Below are 22,716 nucleotides of genomic sequence, written 5' to 3'. Positions count from 1 at the left end.
GTATACTAAGTTTAGTCCCAAGTTTGTAACGCTTAAAAATATTGATGCCACGCGCAAAATTTTGCTATAGGTGTTCATAGAATCACTTAGTTAGTCCATTTCCGGTTGTCCGTCCGTCTGTGGACACGATAACTCAAAAACGAAAAAAGATATCGAGCTGAAATTTTTACAGCGTACTCAGGACGTAAAAAGTGAGGCCGAGTTCGTAAATGAGCATCATAGGTCAATTGCGTCTTGGGTCCGTAGGATCCATCTTGTAAACCGTTAGAGATAGAACAAAAGTTTAAATGTAAAAAATGTTTCTTATAAAAAAATAAACAACTTTTGCTTGAAACATTTTTTCGTAAACATCACTGTTTACCCGTGAGGGCGCCAATTAGGCGGGAATTTTATAGTATGTACCATACTTGAATATCAGTTATGTATGTGTCACATGTATGTATGTGTTATGTGATAAATTTGTTTTCACTTGTTTTTTATTAAAAATTAAATTCAAGTCAAATGGAAACAAGTAATTATTTAATGTTTGTTTATAAAAAAAAACCATGAATTATAAAATTAGTAAAATTATATGTTTTTGTGTATACGTACATTATACGTAATAATATAGTATTTAACTCCGGTTTAAGGTTCTGGTTAAAAATCATATACCAAATAAATTAGGTACTTCAGAAATAATCACCAAATTTAAATTCATCTTTTTAACTTAACTTTTAACTAAGTGTTTATAAAAAATGACACGATTTTCGCAAGGCCTTATAGAATCCGTGTAAACGGACATCGGATTCGCAAACAGCGGCCAAAAATACCTCCTAGAACATAGTTTAGACGACAAACACTTAGTTTGCCGTTTATGTACCAAAAAGGTGAAATCTGATATCGGATTCGTATTCAGCGATCAAAAATAACTATACTAGAAGACAATTTTTAAGCCAAATTATGCAATTCGAAAAAATTTGGGCTATATACGCCCCCCGTTGGAGCTCTATGACCTTTTCGGATTAGATTAAGTTGACTGAATGGTCCTATAAATCCGTTACCAACCCCTCTAAAATTTTCCGAATGGAGCTTAACTTAGTCAAACTTCATTAAAAAAAAATTAAGATTTTTATTGAAAATTTTTTTGGTGCTTTACAGAGTTTCTTAACAATTAACTACGATAGTTATGTCTATCTTTTGTTTTGCTTATGTATATCTGTATAAGCGTGTTATAAATTAATTTTTATACGAATGCTTATGTGCATAGAAAATTTATACACATAATACTGAATTAATTAAAGTAATTTTAATGAATAATTAACTAATTACCATGATCGTGGAATTAACCTTGTTTGTATATGAATTTTGATTGTTTTTAAATTTTTTAAAGCGTAAAGCATATTTAAAGGTTAAAATTGCTACTTATATAAATTTTAATTTTATTCATTTATAAGTAGTTGTAATCATGCTATGACCCTTGATCCTTGTTTTTTTACTGTAAATAACAATCATTTGGCTCTACCATTAAATTTATTTTGAAGAAATTACTAAGAATTTCAAAGCTTAAAATTATCAATGTACAACAGTCGGCAATCTATTGCATTGGGTGTCAAAACTTTTCGAACAAATATGGGAATCAAAACAGAAGACACATTGGTATAAAGATTTAAAGAAAAAGCCGCACTATCACGTCATAGTCCTCACTTATCCTCCCTTTTGTTCACAATTTTATGGATTTTAATTTCTCTAACTTTTTTTAAAAGTTTTGCCCTGATTTGCCATGATACTCGCTGACATTGTAATCTTCTATACGTCCAATCATTAAATTAACCTGATTTTATACTTTTTGGATCAAAATTACCCCACCCACCGAGTTTCATCAAATTCCAAAACAAATTTTTTTTTGCTTTTTTCCGGTTTTTTTCAATGGGGTACGTACTCCTTAAAAAAATAGCAAAAAAATCGAATAATTTTTTTATCTCCAATTTCGAAAAAACTCAGTATATAAGGTAATTTTGACCCAAAAAGTACAAAAATCAGGTACATTTGTTGACTGGTCGAATAATTTTTGAGATACGGATTAAAATCGATCCAAATATTGCGATATCTCAACAAACTCTGTATCCAATCATTAAATTAACTTTATTTTTATACTTTTTGGATCAAAATTACCCCATCCACCGAGTTTCATCAAATTCCAAAACGAAATTGTTTTTGCGTTTTTCCCGATTTTTGAAAGGGGTACCCCTTAAAAAAATAGCAAAAAATCGAAAAATTTTTTTAATCTCCAATTTCGATAAAACTCAGTATATAAGGTAATTTTGACCCAAAAAGTACAAAAATCGGGTGTATTTGCTCACTAGTCGAATAGTTTTTGTGATACGGACTAAAATCGATTCAAATTTTGCGATATCTCAAAAACTCTGAATCCAATAATTAAATTAACATGCGATTTTTATACTTTTTGGATCAAAATTACACGATCTAACGAGTTTCATCAAATTCCAAAACAAAATATTTTTTTGCATTTTTCTCTATTTTTTCAAAGGGAAGGCTCTCAATAGAAAGGCGTGGTGTATTCTGGAGGAGGCCTTTGATCAACCTTTGGGACGATTGGCTCTTATTATTATTAATAATAATAATAATAATAATAATGGGGCTTAACCTCCGTTTCTCTGACATATACGCCTATAACAGAGGCCACCCACATCATTATTTCTTGATCTTTATTTATTCAATTACAAACATATTTACAATAACGTTTTGATGTGGGTGGAGTCGGTTACTTCGTTCTTATCCAAGCGACGACAATGTGATCAATTCTGCACTCCCCTTAATTATAAATTGTTCACACTGCCGCTGCCTGGATTCTAACCCGCAATCTAAGTCTAAATGGACAAACACTCAAAGGCAAATGCCTTAGACCGCTCGGCCATTTAGGCTATTATTATTATTAATATTATAAGGAAAAAATTTCCAAGCTTCTAGACCCAACGGTTTCAGCTGTGCGTTGATCGATCAGTCAGCTTCCATTCTTATAAATATAGATTATATTGTATTAATATAGTAGATAATTAAAGAGCGTAAAAATAGCCATTTTAAATAGATTTAACTATACAATCTAGTATATGTTTAAAAATATTCATGAAATGGGTAAATTAACAATAAAAATGTAATAATAACTTTTTAACATCGATTTATAGATGAAATAAATTAAATGTAAGCTGTGCTTGTTTTTAGTACTCTAAATGACATTAAACACTTTATAACATTTATATAACGTAATAATACACAAAAATGATTTATTTATTATTTTTATTTATAATATTTGTGAATAATAATAGTTCTTATTGTTTTGAAGTGGATAAAGCTACTCTAATAGAGCCGATAAATAGTAAGTAATTAATCTTTGAAAAATTATTTTAATGATCTATTATGCATTGAATTTAATTTTATTTATCGATAATAAAATACAATTTTGCTTTCATTTTGTAAATTTCACTTATTTATCTAAATTTTACAAAATAGTAAGTAATTAACTCTTGAAAAAATATTTTAAAATCGTTATTTCAGTGATATATTGTGAATTGAGTTAAATATTATTTATCGATAATAAATGTTAAATAAATGTTAAATTTACTTTCATTTTGGAAATTTTACTTATTCATCTAAATTTTTCATATTTTGCTTTTATACAAGATTATTTTTAAAAAAAAGTTTCTATTATTGTATTCCAAAAACGAAATAGAAAATCAAAAAATGTGACAACATAGAGGGAATTAAAATACATAATTTGGCTTTTTGTATTCGGTCTTTATAGTCAAACAGGAGTGTAGCAATCTCTTTTCTTTCGTAGCAAAAAAACATTTTTTTTTTTGAAATTAACAAACCTTAATTTTGGGCAGCTAATTATACAGTTTTTGGTTTAAAATATATCAAATATATGTATACTTGATACAATTCAACTAATGTGCACATATTATTTAATGTTTCTAACGTAATTTTCACCCTCACGGTTAAACAGTGATGTTTCAAACAAAAGTTGTTTGAATTTTCTATCTCTTACGGTTTCTAAGATGAGTCCTACGAATCCAAGACCCAATTGACCTACATTGCTAATTTCGTCTACTTACGTAAGCTGAAAGAGGGTGGGGTGAAATTTGAATCAATTTGATAAAAAATTCAAGATTAGCCACTTTAAAAACCCCCGTGGATGCCTCAGAAAGGCTTAAATTTTCACAAAAATTATATTATTTATTTAGGAAGCCTTCTTATGTGTTATGTGAGCTAAAAAAAGGGAGGGGTCACAAATGAAACATTTTGACTGGCAATTCGAGATCAGCGAGCCCAAAAATACGCTTATACAACGTTAATAGTCTTACCTTGCAAAAAAATAGAGCCCTTCACCCCGAGGCCCAACGGCGCGGGGTTTAAAACTAAAAAGTTCTGCTTTAAACCATATAGACTTTTTTAGGATAATTTTCGGAAGCCAATGCAAAAAACTATAAGTCAATAATCCCAACAAACAATTTTTTCGAAGGAAAAAGGTTCGTCTACTATACTAGCTGATTGAAGTCAATATTTGATTGTTAAACGATACGCTAAACGATAAAGCTGTAGTTTCACACGTAATAATGTCCTGGTTTTTCTAAAAATAAGCCAAGGAATCGTTCAAAATCTTTAAAAAAAATCGATCAGTATTAACATTTAATAAAGAAATTTATAATAGAAACATTGGGGTTTACAATGAAACATTGACATTTTGGCCGGGCCATATTTGTATGAAAATTAAAATATACCAAACACGTAAAGTCATTTAAGGTAATTGTTTCTTTAATCCTGCCTAATAAGGTTATTTACTTGATTTTTTTGTTGTATATAATTTTTAATAATAATTTAGACTTATTTATTATGTTTTTATATTTTAGACATATTATTTATTTCAATTAGTTCTAATTATTTTTAAATTATTTCATGTCATACCAGTCATGCAATCCGCTGGATATAATAAATGACAATTAAGCGGACAATTGAACAAACTGCAATTTAAAGAACGATCAAATTGCGTACGTAAATGATTCGCATGGAGAGATAATTCATTAAAAATAATTATGTACTCAGTGGCGGATTAGGCATGTAGTAAAAGAAGCAAATGTTACGAGCCTGCGCAAAAGCCCTATCGCCGAATTATCAACGGCTAATTTTGGGTCATTTTTTTCAGCTGTGATGCCAGTTTTACGCTAGCTATCACTGACGTGGTTAATTCTGGGACCAGGACTCCACATTCTTGAAATCTATTAGAGCTAGGTTAATTTTAATCACAAATTTGAAAAGTATCACGAAAATTTAGTCGGATTACATATTTGGTTTATCAAAATTGGATAAAATTTGGATGTAATAGAGGAAAATTTTATTTTTAGGATTCTGGTGACGTCATAAAGTTAAAAAATTCGATTTTTTTGATAGCACAGGCAAATTTGATCCGATCTTATTGAAATTTTTTTTGAAACCCACTAATTTTGGGTCATATTTTTCAGCTGTGATGTCAATATTTTGCTAGTTATCACTGATGTGCTTAATTCCGAGATCAGGACTTCACATTCTTGAAACCTATTAGAGCTAAGTTAATTTTAATCACAAATTTGAAAAGTATCACCCAAATTTAGTCGGATTACATATTTGGTTTATCAAAATTGGATAAAATTTGGATGCAATGGAGCAAAATTTTATTTTTAGGATTCTGATGACGTCATAAAGTTAAAAAATTTGATTTTTTTGATAGCACAGGCAAATTTGATCCGATCTTATAGAAATTTTTTTTGAAACCGACTAACTTTGGGTCATTCTTTTCAGCTGTGGTATCAATTTTTCGCTAGCTATCATTTATGTGCTTGATTCGGGGACCAGGACTCCACATTCTTGAAACCTATTAGAGCTAGGTTAATTTTTACTTGTTTTATCAAAATTGCCAATATGTCGTTTTATCAAAATTGCCAATATGTCGTTTTATCAAAATTGTTCATCTTAATATATAAGTTATTTAAACAATTAATCCTGTTAGTTGTAACTATCCTTTTTATCTAATCTTGTATTCGTTTTTTCTTCCAGATGAAACACATACATTCGTAAGAATGTTTAATCGATATATTAAATGTAAAGAACTCCAAAGATATAATTTATCTAGAGGATATGAACAAGCAGTCTGTGATAATGTATGCAAAGGATTATTTGATGAAACGTATCATGGTGAATGTATATCCGAATATTGTGTTTGTATAAGAGATAAATTATCAAATTTTATATTTGACGATACGGAAATATCAACACAGAATTCATTGACCAAAACTGAAGAACCATTGCAGTATAGATTTACAAAAAAATTATTATAGTACAATTAAAAATATGGTACAATTTTTGGTTGGAAAATTTTTAAAGTATTATGGCGTAATTTTTAATCAACATTTTTGACTCATTAAAATATTTCAGAAAACAAGTTAGTAAATCAAGTCATAGGAGGAATTAAAATTTATTAAACTATGAACGTCAGACACTTATGATCCAAAATAAATTTTAATTTTATTTTTAAAATATAAAAACGCAATTTTGATGTTGAGATATTACTTGTAGACATCAAATATTTATACAGGATAGTGAAGCAACTGGAGTCCTATTTTTATTTGAGTGTCTCAAGTGAATTTGTAAAACTTATAATCGAATGAAAACGAATTTGACTAAATCTCGTTTACAATCGAGTTACCAAGTCAACTACGTGTGACCGAGTAGATTTCGTGACAAAAATAAATAATGTTTTAACTAATTTTTTGTTTTTTATTTCATATTTATTAATCAAAGTAGCACGAACACCAAGGAAAGTTTTGACTTGTGGATGAAATTATTTGTACCTTATTTTCAACTTTGATAATTTTGTTATAACTTTATGAATGTAGAAGAAAAATAAGAATACAATTTTTCGATATCTGCCTTGGTTTTCGAAATATCGAAAGATAAATAATTAAACAAAATTTTCAATTTTCGATATTTTGAAAATTACTCCAGATATCGAAAAATTTTATTAATACTTTTCGTCTTATATTATCAAGTTGCAAAATAATTCACGATCAAAATTGAAAATAAAATTTTTTTAATTTGTGTTCCCACTACCGTGCTCATACATCCTTAATTAGTAGGACACAGCGGGTTTTTTTTTGTTTTTAATAATTTATTAAGGTTCTCATTTTAATTTATATAGTTTATTTTTTAAATTTCCATCAACTAGTTTTAGAGAAATCTATGAAAACATATCATCAATCTACCGTTTTCCATAAGACCAATGTTAACTTGGTAAGATGATTAACTTTCTTATTGCAACTACGCCTCTATGTCTTGCCAGTACCGAGCAAGGGTTCAGTTTTAAAAGATCTCGTTAATTCAAGTCAATCTCATAATGCTGAATCAATATAATTTTTTGTGCCCTATAATTTTGCCTATAAAATTTCCGTCACATTCAGTTTTTTGCTCCACACAATACCGTCATCAACATAGCTTCACTATTTAGCGGAGCAATTTATTTTCATTTTTTTTTTTTTTAATTAAATAAATCGAACTTTGACCCTGTATAGATTTGAGACGTTTGTTTCCCTACAATATTGTAAAAAAGTTGTGGTTTATTGCACGTTACATACATATAACCAAATACATGCTTTGTAGTCAAGTAATTGGTTATTTTTAGCTGTACAATACCACGCAACTACAAAAATATATAACATATTGTGTGTAAGTGCTGCTTATAAATTTGATAATATAGATATCTCTCTTTAATCATGAATACTCTAACTACAGTCGTCTCTGTTCATCAAACGATGAACTCATAGAGTTTGATGAACTCATAATTAAATTAAAATTTTGTTTTTATATCATAGACAACCTTATATTTTTATGGTATTATTATGAACTACAAGATTGTCTAAATATTTTAAGATAGCTTTTTATCACACTCTTTAGATTTTTTGATATGGAAATATCCAATTGAAAAGGATAACCTATATGATTCATCATTTTTTCAGCCAACTTTGAACGATAGACCTAGGAATTTCTTGTCTTTTAATCGCTAGAACTATTTAATCCTTGCATATCTTCTTAAAAATAGTATGAAAAATTTGATTAAGAACAAAGTTATTACAAAATAATAATCGTAAAATGTTATTGAGTAATAAAATTTAGTATTGTGTAGTAAGAGAAGTAAGCAAGTCATACATTAATAAGCAAAAATAAATTTTTGACATTATTAGTTGTTTTTAATTTTTTGAATCCTTCAAGAGTCCTTTGCGTCGAAATCGGCTGTAGATGTATTAAAAATACTATCATTTTGTCTAAAGGAAGGTAAGAAAGAAGAATGTTTTCATGGATGACCTGCATTTATTTTGAAATCTTCATATTTTGAAACTAATTTTGATATAGAAAATATTTGGTCGCTTCTAAAGAATATTTCATTGATACAAAATTTCTCTCTACTTCATTATATTTTATATAGATTGAGTTATTTTTCGATACTTGTTTATTAACCAAATTCGATACATTTTTCTAGTTTTCTATATAAAAATTGGAAAAATTTCAATACTTTTATATCTTTTTCTATTTCAATATTAATAAAAAATGAATATTTTTCTATCGGATAAAATCAATATGAAAACAAAATAATATATATATTGTGTTAAAATATATATACTCTTGGAAAAATATAAACAAATTTTCCATTATACTGAAAAACCACATAAATATTAAAATGAAAAAATAAACAAAAGTTAAGTAATATGTAATAGTCCTAAAGCCAGTATACATTTTTTGGAATTATTCTTTTATACCTAAAAATATGTTCAGGCGAAGCTATTAGGTAGTAACACCGACCCAACAGCTTAAAATATATTATATTTTGATTTTCTTATTGTGGACATTGGTCAGAATTCAAAAAATGGCATGTCTTTAGTCCGATGTTTTGAAAATTTAAAATTGAAACACGCCACTGAGTTAAGTGTCGACTCAAAGTCTATACATTGCCCGAGAGTGGATTGACTGCCTACTTAGGTAAGAAAAAAACAAATATGTATTCATCCCCAAAAAGATGACAAGTGAAATTAAAATTAAAATCGACCAAGACTTACGGATGATATTAGCACAGTAGTTTTAAACCAATTCGAAAGGAGTTAGACAGAGAGGCCGGACATAGTATTTGACGTCATATACTCCTTTTGCCATTAGAACCTCATGCTAAATTCTGTTTTGTTAGAAAGAGATAAAAACAAATTTTTCTGACTTTTATCTTGGTTGTTTTTATAGTTTGAAAAATAATTTTTCTCTGCTGTTCGTTATACAGGGTGACCCAAAAGTATGGAAATCCTCCTTTAATTTTTTCATGATATCTCGCCTTTATTGGCCAGGACTATCCCCCTTGCCTTAGAATTTCCTATGAAATAAGATCCTTGTCCTTGGAATGACTTTGGAGGTTATGGTCAAAGTCATATTTGTACGTAAGAGTAATTCTACTCTTTTCAAACCCGCAATAAAAAATAGGGGTTTCTATTTAAAAAATCTTTTTTCTTTTTCGCTGTAACTTTAAGGTTATGTTCAAGATCAAATCTAAGGTCACCATTGGATTCCCCGGCGAAAAATATGTCGCATATAGTGGTTATACAGGGGTTACCATTGCAAAAATAACTTAGACCTTGGAATGATCTTGTAGATCATGGTCAGGGTCATGGTCAAGATCATATTTTTACGTAAAATTTCTCGCTCTTTTCGATATTGGTTCGCTGTAACTTTGAGGTTGCGTTCAAGGTCAAATTCAAGGTCATCATTGGGATTCCCGTCAAGAAATACGTCGGATATGATATTTTTCATTTTTTCCCCACTGACTCTGCGAATGTATGAACATGCAAAAAATAATTAAATCGATATTTTCTATTGCCCTGTCTACTTACAATAGGAAAGAATTTTACTCTCAATATTGTCCTTGCTCATTTTAGTTAAACTACCTTATAATTTAGCCTAGACAAATTATTAGCTATAAAAAATTAGTTCAAGAAAATGTACGCTGACTTTATTACTATAAAATGTTAAAATATATGTTTTTGATAATAGTCTTAGGGCTTACGGTGATATTTTCATCAAAAGCTGCATTTTATGCAGAAAGCAAGCCACTTCGCACAGTGATACTAGGGACCAAAATAAATGATTTCGTCCGAGGAAACACAATTTTCATCCACTGGAATTCAAGATGGCGGCCATTTTCCAAAATGGCAGATGCATAATTTAAAACATTTACAGGATCAAAACGGTTGCACCGATTTAAGCGAGTGAGGTGTCAATCAATTCGTATTGACACCTCTAATCAAAAGAAAAACATACCATTCGAAAAATTAAAGATGGCGGCCAAATATTAAGAAAATTGTGTAATTTATCAATTAATTTTTTCATTATAGTGAAAATAACAGCTAAATATCCTATGATGAAGGTCAAATATTTTTCGTTTAAATAAAACTTGAGAATATTACCTACAAAATAAAAAAAATTTCGTCACAATCCGTCGAGTAGTTTTTGAATTATACGCATTACAAAAAAAGGGTGGTTTTAAAAGCCTTCATTGTACGTAATGTGATGCATTGTCTAATCAAAACGAATTCACTGATTTCAGTAATTTAAATAGGAAATGATTTTTCATTGCATTGTCATGATATGACGTCTGTGAAAACCGGCTTAGTGCAAGTTGAACTCGCGCATAAATTCGTACCGATACACACACAATTTGTTTTGGTCACAATTTACAAAAACTTCAACCTAGAATGCTTTTCGGAGTGGCAACAGGGAATTTCTAACAACTTTTGGAGGAATTAGAGAAATATATATACATATAATAAATATCATATTTTTCCGCTTATTCGTACTCCTCTTTTTCTTCTTCGTCCGATATGGTTAAACTGAAAGAAGAGAAAATTCATATTAAATCAGTAAGTAAAAAATTATATACCTTTCGTTTTTGCAGCTGCCTTTACATATGATGCATTGAACTGTGCAGGGTAGTTTCACTCACCGACACGTGCAGCGCATTGTTTCGCAGCCTTTTTTACAGCCGCAATGGTCCAAGTAAGACAACTCACGCCATATTTTACTGACTTCCGACCACTGCGGTACCCAGCTATCATTAAACGTCTTCCAACCCCAAGAGGATGGTAATGGCACAGAGGCATCATCAAGAGTAAGGGCATTGCCCCATAAGTGGCCCGCTTGATATACAACACGGAGTGCATGTTTTTGTAATGCTGCCAATGTTGGTGGGATATTGGTTACCAATTTATTTTTTGTTACAAATAGTTCTTTGCGTACCAAGTTAACCGACGAATGTGTTGTTTGAGGATCATATAGGTAGCAAGTGAACTTTTCCAGCATGGCCATTATTCCTTCAGGAAGACTTTGTAATGGCTGCGATATTTGTTTGAAAGATGGTGTTACTTCAGGGTGTGATAACCACGTTTTGAAGCATGATTTCTTCCCTTTTGTATGGAAATAAGAAGTAGTTATACACCCTGTAAAGGCATGAAAACCAAGAAGAGCAGTCGATCTGTCCGGACCTAAAGTATTAGGTATTTTGTGAACTTCCACAAAACGGCGTTTATTTTCCGTTCTGGTCAATAGCCATAGCCATCAGCTTCTTCTGCATGTGTTCCTATTTCTTTTCCAGATATCGTGGTACAAGTGTAGTTTGAGGAAGTCAATTTATTAGCAAGATTGGTCACCACATTAGCAGCATCAAAGTCACTTAGGAAGGCTTGCCCTAGAAAATGAAAACGCTCAGCTTTATTTTTTTCATTTTTCAGAAAATCTGACCAATCGGAAGGTAAGCTATTATTAGCAATAACTTGACGTCGAATGCCAGCTCCTCTTCCTTCTCGTTCTTGTCTTTTTAGGCTATTCGGCAGATAAAGATCCCATACTAGGTCTACTCTCTTTGCATTTAATTTTTGCACTAGTTGTAGAACATGAGGCCTAAGATCTGATGAGTAATACTCTTGAAAATTTTTGGAGTTCTTTGGCCGAATCATTTGTACAAGTGCGGCTAAATCAAAGATTATTCCTTCAAACTGAATGGGTACGCTTTCTGTTTTTACTAAAGATTCTAGTTTTTCAGCAAGATCAGCCTTAACGCCTGAGCGAAGTTGCCCATTAGCTGACAAAGAAGGTGGGCATCTTTGATTTTCATATTGAAAAAAGTGTCCAGATCAAGCTCACGTTCTCTTGCAACTATAAACTTTTTAAGCAATAATGCTCTTGTTTTGATAACTTGTAATATCTCATCAACATTCAACAGGTTACTCACGTCACCAAAGCTCGAGTCATGCATCAAGTGACTGCAACTGTGCTTCATAGTCTTATGCAAGAGGCTTATCAGGCGGAAGACAGTGATGGTCACAAAGATTTCGATATCTGGTTAGCAGAAAAATCTTCAAAATCTCCTACCGTCATGTTCTGGCTTACTGTTCTAAATTTGGAAGTTTTATAATTTCTACTAAATTTTGTGAAAACTATGCACGTTGGATTGCAGATTTTCTGAAAAATGAAAAAATAAAGCTGAGCTTTTTCATTTTCTAGGGCAAGCCTTCCTAAGTGACTTTGATGCTGCTAATGTGGTGACCAATCTTGCTAATAAATTGACTTCCTCAAACTACACTTGTACCACGATATCTGGAAAATAAATAGGAACACATGCAGAAGAAGCTGATGGCCGCATCGTACTTCACGCTAAAGATATGGCCGAACAGGGAATAACGCGTATTTTGATCAGATCATCGGATACAGACGTTTTGGTGTTATTAATATCATATTTTCACCAAATTTCAATTGAAAGCAGCCTAAAAGAGCTATGGCTATTGACCAGAACGGAAAATAAACGCCGTTTTGTGGAAGTTCACAAAATACCTAATACTTTAGGTCCGGACAGATCGACTGCTCTTCTTGGTTTTCATGCCTTTACAGGGTGTATAACTACTTCTTATTTCCATACAAAAGGGAAGAAATCATGCTTCAAAACGTGGTTATCACACCCTGAAGTAACACCATCTTTCAAACAAATATCGCAGCCATTACAAAGTCTTCCTGAAGGAATAATGGCCATGCTGGAAAAGTTCACTTGCTACCTATATGATCCTCAAACAACACATTCGTCGGTTAACTTGGTACGCAAAGAACTATTTGTAACAAAAAATAAATTGGTAACCAATATCCCACCAACTTTGGCAGCATTACAAAAACATGCACTCCGTGTTGTATATCAAGCGGGCCACTTATGGGGCAATGCCCTTACTCTTGATGATGCCTCTGTGCCATTACCATCCTCTTGGGGTTGGAAGACGTTTAATGATAGCTGGGTACCGCAGTGGTCGGAAGTCAGTAAAATATGGCGTGAGTTGTCTTACTTGGACCATTGCGGCTGTAAAAAAGGCTGCGAAACAATGCGCTGCACGTGTCGGTGAGTGAAACTACCCTGCACAGTTCAATGCATCATATGTAAAGGCAGCTGCAAAAACGAAAGGTATATAATTTTTTACTTACTGATTTAATATGAATTTTCTCTTCTTTCAGTTTAACCATATCGGACGAAGAAGAAAAAGAGGAGTACGAATAAGCGGAAAAATATGATATTTATTATATGTATATATATTTCTCTAATTCCTCCAAAAGTTGTTAGAAATTCCCTGTTGCCACTCCGAAAAGCATTCTAGGTTGAAGTTTTTGTAAATTGTGACCAAAACAAATTGTGTGTGTATCGGTACGAATTTATGCGCGAGTTCAACTTGCACTAAGCCGGTTTTCACAGACGTCATATCATGACAATGCAATGAAAAATCATTTCCTATTTAAATTACTGAAATCAGTGAATTCGTTTTGATTAGACAATGCATCACATTACGTACAATGAAGGCTTTTAAAACCACCCTTTTTTTGTAATGCGTATAATTCAAAAACTACTCGACGGATTGTGACGAAATTTTTTTTATTTTGTAGGTAATATTCTCAAGTTTTATTTAAACAAAAAATATTTGACCTTCATCATAGGATATTTAGCTGTTATTTTCACTATAATGAAAAAATTAATTGATAAATTACACAATTTTCTTAATATTTGGCCGCCATCTTTAATTTTTCGAATGATATGTTTTTCTTTTGATTAGAGGTGTCAATACGAATTGATTGACACCTCACTCGCTTAAATCGGTGCAACCGTTTTGATCCTGTAAATGTTTTAAATTATGCATCTGCCATTTTGGCAAATGGCCGCCATCTTGAATTCCAGTGGATGAAAATTGTGTTTCCTCGGACGAAATCATTTATTTTGGTCCCTAGTATCACTGTGCGAAGTGGCTTGCTTTCTGCATAAAATGCAGTTTTATTTTGCTAAGCCCTATGACTATAATATATATATCTTCATTTCATTCATACATTTTTGATACTTTAAGAGCCCGTTTGTGGCTTGTATTGAATTTTCAGTGGTCAAGATAATAAAAGAACGGAGAAGGGAGATATTTATTACCGTTTTTAGAAACTTGTAGTTTGAGAACTTCCATAAAGATTCTAAGATTGTAAAAATAATATTTTATTTCTTTTAATTGAAAAAGTCAGGTAAGTAAGATATATTTACTTAGGATATAATAAAACGAAAAAATCATGAGTAGATTTAAACAGTTCGTGATTCGAGGGCATTAAATTTTTTAGACAAAAAACATGATGCATCCTATCTATTTTCTTTTTTGAATTACTTCGTTGAAAGAAGAATGGGGAAGAAGGGTAATAGGCTATTAAGATTTTAGGATTTGAGGAAAATTGTTTTTCATGAGTGATGTTTCCATACCAATTAACCTGCCAACACTTGCGTTATGAGCATTTTGCTCATGCATTTAAAAAAATTATATTAAATTATGAAATGGTATTTGTGGTTGAAAATTTATTTATTTTTTTATCTATTTTTGAATTATGAATTTTTCAACCTTTCTACAGTTTTAAAAAAATTTCCAGATATTGTGAGAAAAACTCCAGTTATTATGAGAATTTCTCTCATCACGAGAATAAAGGTGTAAACAAGAAAAATATTAACTTCGAAAATTTACGGGTTTATTCGTGTTCTTCCGTTAGTAGTTTAGTGCACAGTAAATTAAAAAGACTTGTGATAGAAATATGGTGAAATTAGTTAAAATGAATGAATTATTCAATAATTACGTAGCAAAACCATTTTAATTAGCAATGCATTAAAAATTAACGTTGCCGAATGGTTGACACGAGTGAACACGGGTTAAAAACTAGTAATGACTAAATCTTATTTCTTGTATCTTGGATATATACCTAAATTTCGGACGACTGTTTTCGTTAAATATAAAACAAACAATAGTGATTTGTTTGTCTCCATTTTCCATTTTCATTTATTTATTAACATTATACAGACATTGTATGTTCCAGAAGTTTTTAGTCTAATGGGGAAATATATGGGCCAAGCTTGAAATAGAAAAATATTTCAACCAAAAGTTTTTAGGCTTTAAGTAGAATATCCCTAAAAGATCTAGAATTGACTTCAACCTTCAGTGTCATCCAAATTCCACAAGAGTTGCTTAATTGCAGATACATGACAAGATCCTAAATTCTTTATCTTTATAATTGATTTCTGGTCGATTATTTTTGGACCTATGACAAAATATTTCATACAAAAAAGTTAGTTGTTTTACAACGAAAAACATTCTAATTTAAAGAAGGTTTTCGAGCCGAGCGCAAAATGACTTTAAGATGATCTTGGATGACAAAGTCAAATTCCATATCTTTTCAAGATGCCCTTTTTTGAGTCAAACAAACTTTTTTTTTTGAAACATTTTTGTACTTAGTTTAATTTAAAAAATAGTTCCATTATGGGGTGACTAAGGACTTCTGAAACATACTGTAAGTGTATTATTATTTAATAAATAATTTTTTTTTTTGTATTTATATTTATCTTATTATTTGTTGAAGAAAAATTATACTTTCACTTTATATCATAAAGAAAGAAAGGAAATATTTTTTGACTTTTCTTTTCCTTAATATTAAATAAATATGTTATTCTTTTGTTATTGAAGGGTTGCCAATCACTACACTAAAAGACAAAATGGCTTTCTAACTTTTAACACGAAAACTTTTTCTTATTTACTTTTTTTGTTTCTGGTTTTTTACGGAATGTATGTGTATATATAAATACAGTGTGTCCAACTAAGTCGACACCGTATGTAAAACTTTTTTACTATTATTTTTATGGAAGAAAGGTATTTTTCATAAAAAGTCCTGCATAGCATAGAACGAGAGATACAAAATTTTTCCTAAAAGTAAAGTACCTTTATTTTTCACACTGTCGACAACATTTATTGAAAAAAAGTTGATTCTAATTCTCATTGGCTAACTATGGTTAGATATTCTATATTATCCATTTCCCATGATAAAACAGATTTGATTATTTTTAATAACTCTTCTCTGTAGTGTCAAATTGATATTCCACATAATTTGTCATTGCATTCTAGATTAAACGTCGAGACATAATTCATCAATGATAATACAGACAAGAGTACGTAAAAACAAGTCAAAACAAACAATTGACTGACTTAACTGTTGAAATAAGTAGAGGGAAATTGCGGATTCAAAAACATTTTGGACTTTGGACTGTGACGTAGTTTTCTTATATGACCTAGAAATGAAGGACCTTGAGTGCATTGACCTAGATTGGGAGGATGCATTGACCTAGTTTTGGATGCACTTTCTGGGAATGCATTTTTGAAATGCTAATATTAACAAATTTACAAATTAATATTTAAAGCAGGTTTTTTAAAAAAAATACTTATTATGTAAATATTTATGTTTATTTTTTCAAATCATTCTTATGATAGATACAAAATAATTGTATAGTTGAAACAAGTGAAAACAAAAAATTGACTGAGTTAATTGTTGAAATACCATGCATAGTCAGTGTTGATTTCTTTACCACATTACACATACAAACATATGACACATACATAACTGATATTCAAGTATAGTACACATGTAAACGACTTTATAGGTTTCTGCATTATCGACCGACATTTAGTGTACACATATTATAAAATTTCCGCCTAATTGGCGCCCTCACGGGTAAACAGTGACGTTTACGAAAAAATGTTTCAAACAAAAGTTGTTTAATTTTTGTTAAGAAACATTTTTTACATTTAAACTTTTGTTCTATCTCTAACGGTTTATAAGATGGGTCCAACGGACCCAAGACCCAATTGACCTATGATGCTCATTTACGAACTTGACCTCACTTTTTACGTCCTGAGTACGCTGTAAAAATTTCAGCTCGATATCTTTTTTCGTTTTTGAGTTATCGTGTCCACAGACGGACGGACGGACAACCGGAAATGGACTAATTAGGTGATTCTATGAACACCTATGACAAAATTTTTTTCCTAGCATCATTATTTTTAAGCGTTACAAACTTGGGACTAAACTTAATATACTATGTATATTTCATATATACATGGTATAAAAAAGTCATCATCATGATATTAATAACATATAATATGTTAACCTTAAAATAGGATATACCATGAAATAAAAAAACCTGTTTGATAAAAAAATATTTATTTCGTTACATAATTAATATTCAAACATCTTATTGTGATATTGAAAAAGCATATGTTAATATTTTTTACAGAGTATAAAAAAGTTTATTTTACTGTCTAATATTAATCAAATTCAATAACATTTCCTTTATTTTTAGATAATCACTAATATTATTGCTTGCTGACCAATTTTCAATCTCGCAAACATCTTCTCCAGTTTGATCTATTTGTATAAATTCACCATTATTATTTGTAGGAGACTTAATTTTCTTCATCAACCACCTCCAAGTATCTAAATTTTTTGAAAATGGATAAAATTTTAAGTTTATATTTCTTGCTTTACATGCATTAATAAGGCATTTTAATATCGTAACTCGTTTATAGTATATAAAAAAATTTACCTAGTCCCATGCCGTGATGACATCCACCATCTTAAATAATTTCTGGAAAAGGTTTCTCTCAACCTCCTCCTCTACGTAAATCGCCCCTACTTCTTCATAGGCGAGAATAGTCTTCACTATTCTCACCATCTCCTTTATCGTCACCTCATTTGCCCATCCACCAAACCACTTCAGTCGCCAATAGTTTGATATATACAAATGCTCCCTCGCTTCTCCATTCATATATACCAACACTTCCTTGATTTTGTTATTTAAAATGATCAATTTCAAGGAAATTTTCACCATTTTTAACTTTTACAAATAAAACTTGAGAAAAAATTTTAACTTGTGTTAAAGATGGTTATGTGGTAAAAGTATTCAAGCTTATATACCGACCCTATTCGAGAATGAATACATTTTTTCACAAATCTTTCTGCCAAAAAGTTCAATTACCTATAAAAACATCCGTGCAAAACCTAGATCCATGAGAACGTTCGTGTTAAATACGATATCCGGGATTGTTATGTAAGGAAAAAAATTCCATTAGATATAAAAAGTAAATGAGAGAAATAATAAATTGAAATGAGATAACTATATACAAAAATGGCAAAATCAATTTTGTGCAAAATAGCAAAAAGAAAATTGTGCTACTAACCTTACATCAACATATCATGGGAGAAAAAAAATTTTCAAGGTTGTAATTGTTGGATTGATTTAAAATGTTGCGCCATATATGTGTAATATAATAAGTGTCGCCAACTATATGTATAATACTGTAATATAATAAATAAAAAAGATACAGTTGTTTCCGTATTCTCAACATAGATACACGTGTTATTTTTAATCATTCTCTGCAAAAGATAGTAATAAAGTTAACAGTAATACCATGTATATATGTGATATATTCAAAAATATTTATCAAAATTCATCTTGTATATAAACTGCCTCATTAGTGAAATACGTTAAAAAATTTTTAAATTAGTTATTATATCTAAAAAAAAGCAGGTGTATACTTTGCATATATGAGAGACAGGTTATTGATATGAGAAATGGTAATTAAAAAAGGATATAAATAAGTAGAAAAAAGTTTGTCTTAGAATTAGTTGTGAATTGCTTTTAAAAAAGGTTTAGTGCTACAAATGGAAAAAATAATTCAGGTAAGTTTTTATATAATTATTTTAATTTTTTTATCTTTTTTTTCCATCTGAAAACTATACACCTCTAAACTTGGATGATTACATATATTTTCCATCAACATCTAATGATGAATCCAATTCCTTTACAGAAGTAGAGCCCCGGTGAATTCGAGAAATATTTAAATCCGAAAGTCCAAGAAATCAACCTTTCATCTAACACCCTCCCAACCAGTGAACACGCAAACCCAAAAATCTGTCAATATAAAAAAATTGGAAGAAAGTTGCTGTGTATAGGTATTTAAACAAAGAAAAAAATGAAGAAGATAATATTGAAAAGAAGCTATAAAGAAGCAGGTAACATGTTATTTCTGTTGCATTTGGGGTTACCCAGGTTAAAATAAACCACTTAAACACTGTATTATTAGAAGAAATAATATTTATTTATTATATTTAACACAAGTATCAATTATGACATTTTATTCAGCACATGGTTACACACACACTATTCTTAGGTTATGTTAACAGTATTCTTAAGAGTTCAGAAACATTAACAATTATTATTATGACAAACAGATGTCTCTACAAACATTATTTTTAGCTCTCTTCAACAATTTCAACCTTTTTTTTTTTTAAATTTCATAATTGCTATTTGTTTTTTTTTTTTTACGTTATGTGTTTTAATTAAAAAGGTCTTCCATTGCACTATTCTCTATCACCATCAACATCAACAGAACATGAGAATTCTGCAAATAGAATTGATGAAGATTCTCATCCAAGCTGTGTGTCCATCTCTCCATCAGAAGAAGAAGAAAGCAATGACTGGATAGCAGTAACTTGCTTCAATAACAGAGTATTTGCAGGGAGATTAGAGAACAAGGAAAATAGTAAGAATTTTAAAACTTTTTTTAAGCATAAGGAAACATTAGTTCAAAATAAAATTATGGAGTACTTATCATTACATAACTCAATTAAAATTTCACTAGGTTTAAAATGTGATTTCATAATAAAAAAAGGTGATATGGAAGTTATCGACAATTTTCACTTTGTGTTAAAACTTGTTCATTACGATCAAGCGTCTGATTTTAACACATGGTATTATGATTCATTAACTAATCTTGACACTCGCTTGGAAGAGTTTCAACAAAGAGGATCGAATGCTGCTTTAGATAAAATAGTATGTTTAGAATTAAATATAGCAAAATTCGATCCTATGAAAGGAGGGAGTTATATTGCACTCTCCAAAAAAATCAAACGAAATCATCACCATATAATTGATTGTTTAATTAAAAATAAAATAATACACATCCACCAACTCAAACAACATTTTCAAGAAATTAAAAATTCGTTTAATGGATCTACAGAATTTGATGGAGTAATTGAAGTATTTTTAAAGAAAAATAGCTTAGACAAATATTTGTATGATGGATTAATTACATGTATAAGCCATGGTAGAGTTAAAGCATTGGAATGCCTTATTAATACATGTAAAGCAAGAAATATAAACCTGAAATTTTATCCATTTTCAAAAAATCTAGATATATGGAGATGGAAATGGATCATTTTAAATAACAAAATCAAGGAAGTGTTGGTATATATGAATGGAGAAGCGAGGGAGCATTTGTATATATCAAACTATTGGCGACTGAAGTGGTTTGGTGGATGGGCAAATGAGGTGACGATAAAGGAGATGGTGAGAATAGTGAAGACTATTCTCGCCTATGAAGAAGTAGGGGCGATTTACGTAGAGGAGGAGGTTGAGAGAAACCTTTTCCAGAAATTATTTAAGATGGTGGATGTCATCACGGCATGGGACTAGGTAAATTTTTTTATATACTATAAACGAGTTACGATATTAAAATGCCTTATTAATGCATGTAAAGCAAGAAATATAAACTTAAAATTTTATCCATTTTCAAAAAATTTAGATACTTGGAGGTGGTTGATGAAGAAAATTAAGTCTCCTACAAATAATAATGGTGAATTTATACAAATAGATCAAACTGGAGAAGATGTTTGCGAGATTGAAAATTGGTCAGCAAGCAATAATATTAGTGATTATCTAAAAATAAAGGAAATGTTATTGAATTTGATTAATATTAGACAGTAAAATAAACTTTTTTCAATATCACAATAAGATGTTTGAATATTAATTATGTAACGAAATAAATATTTTTTTATCAAACAGGTTTTTTTATTTCATGGTATATAAGAATGATTTGAAAAAATAAACATAAATATTTACATAATAAGTATTTTTTTTAAAAAACCTACCGAGTGAGAAGGTTCTCATTGTTGAAGTACATCCATTGTTGAAACAATACGTCATCAGAGTTTCAGTTCAATGATCTCAAAATTGCATTCCTAAAAGGGCATCCCAAAAAAATAAATGCATTCAAAAAAGTGCATCCCAAAAAAAATGCATTCCCCGAAAGTGCATCCAAAACTAGGTCAATGCATCCTCCCAATCTAGGTCAATGCACTCAAGGTCCTTCATTTCTAGGTCATATAAGAAAACTACGTCACAGTCCAAAGTCCAAAATGTTTTTGAATCCGCAATTTCCCCATTCTGAAATACTCTGTATACAAACTGTTGAATATCAGTGTTTGAACTAGTTTTCTTTTTACATTAGAAGAGTTTAAAACACCAACACAATTTATGTGGTTTTCGAAAATTACGAAAATTTTCGAAAGTTTTTTATATGGCACCGGCTTAATTGGACACACTGTATACATGTTATTCTATTATGTGTTAAAATTATAGAGATACTTGAAAATTGGAAAATTTTCGAGGGTAAAAATAGAAATGAAAAATTTGATACTCCATTGATATAAACATTACACGTCGATTATTTCCGGTAGAGTGAATTTTTTTTTTGTATGTGTTTTCCATATGTATATCCATTTAAATAAAAGTGTCAAGAACCTTTCTAACACTGTTTCTACGAATGTTTTTGATTTTAATTTGATTTGATGATTGATTTATGGAAGATTTTTTAATTCTATGTACGTGTTATGTTCGTTTGTGGTGATTTTCCATCTTCAGTTGTTCCAGAAAAGAAGATAAGTGTTTCTATGGTTTTAAAAAAATGATGATAATGGCTTTTTAATGAAGGTAAGTTATGATTTTTACTTATTCATCAAGTAAAAAGTAAATAACTTGTTATTTAAGGTATTTCTATTGACATGAGACTAAAAATTGTTAAAAAAAAAATTCAATCACTTTCAATTGATTGAAAACAAAAGACAGCCTGATGTGCAGTACAAAGTACGCAACGACCGTGGACTAGACCTCGCCCAGATAGGCGCCTTCTTTCCTGCTACCACTTGAGTTTCACGGATACATGGGTTCATGATTTGCTGATTGCTAAGTTGTATACAGATGAGTAATATGTGATGGTGTGCATTGTAGTGTTGCCAGATTTACTGTACTAATACAACTTCCATTTTGTTTCTGTTTTCTCTTTCTTTTTAAGACATCGCGCTCTCTCACTCCAATAAAAATATCTAGATAACACTAGGTAGTTTAAATTATTTTCAAGAAACTATTTCAAAGAGCGTAGGACTGCAGAT

The 22,716-nt window shown here is 30.3% G+C and overlaps 2 protein-coding genes across 3 annotated transcripts in view; one reads left to right on the top strand and one right to left on the bottom strand.

Moving 5' to 3' along the window:
* The window catches only part of LOC123294589 (acetylcholine receptor subunit alpha-like), a 204,323-nt gene that overhangs the window by 37,326 nt on the left and 144,281 nt on the right, over positions 1-22,716 (bottom strand). The window lies entirely within an intron of this gene.
* On the top strand, positions 19,030-21,240 carry LOC123291004. Of its 2 annotated transcripts, XM_044871420.1 has the most exons (5): positions 19,030-19,167; positions 19,296-19,500; positions 19,836-20,030; positions 20,130-20,962; positions 21,072-21,240. In XM_044871420.1, the coding sequence occupies exons 2-4, from the start codon at positions 19,461-19,463 to the stop codon at positions 20,960-20,962; spliced, it is 1,068 nt and encodes a 355-aa protein (XP_044727355.1). In that variant the 5' UTR covers positions 19,030-19,167; positions 19,296-19,460; the 3' UTR covers positions 21,072-21,240. The 2 variants fall into 2 exon arrangements, with proteins under 2 accessions (XP_044727355.1, XP_044727356.1); XM_044871421.1 differs by lacking the exon at positions 21,072-21,240 and having other exon boundaries at positions 19,048-19,167; positions 20,682-21,040.

Source organism: Chrysoperla carnea, chromosome 1 (assembly GCF_905475395.1).
Source record: "Chrysoperla carnea chromosome 1, inChrCarn1.1, whole genome shotgun sequence".
NCBI lineage: Eukaryota > Metazoa > Arthropoda > Insecta > Neuroptera > Chrysopidae > Chrysoperla > Chrysoperla carnea.
This window is presented reverse-complemented; position numbering and strand designations above follow the sequence as displayed.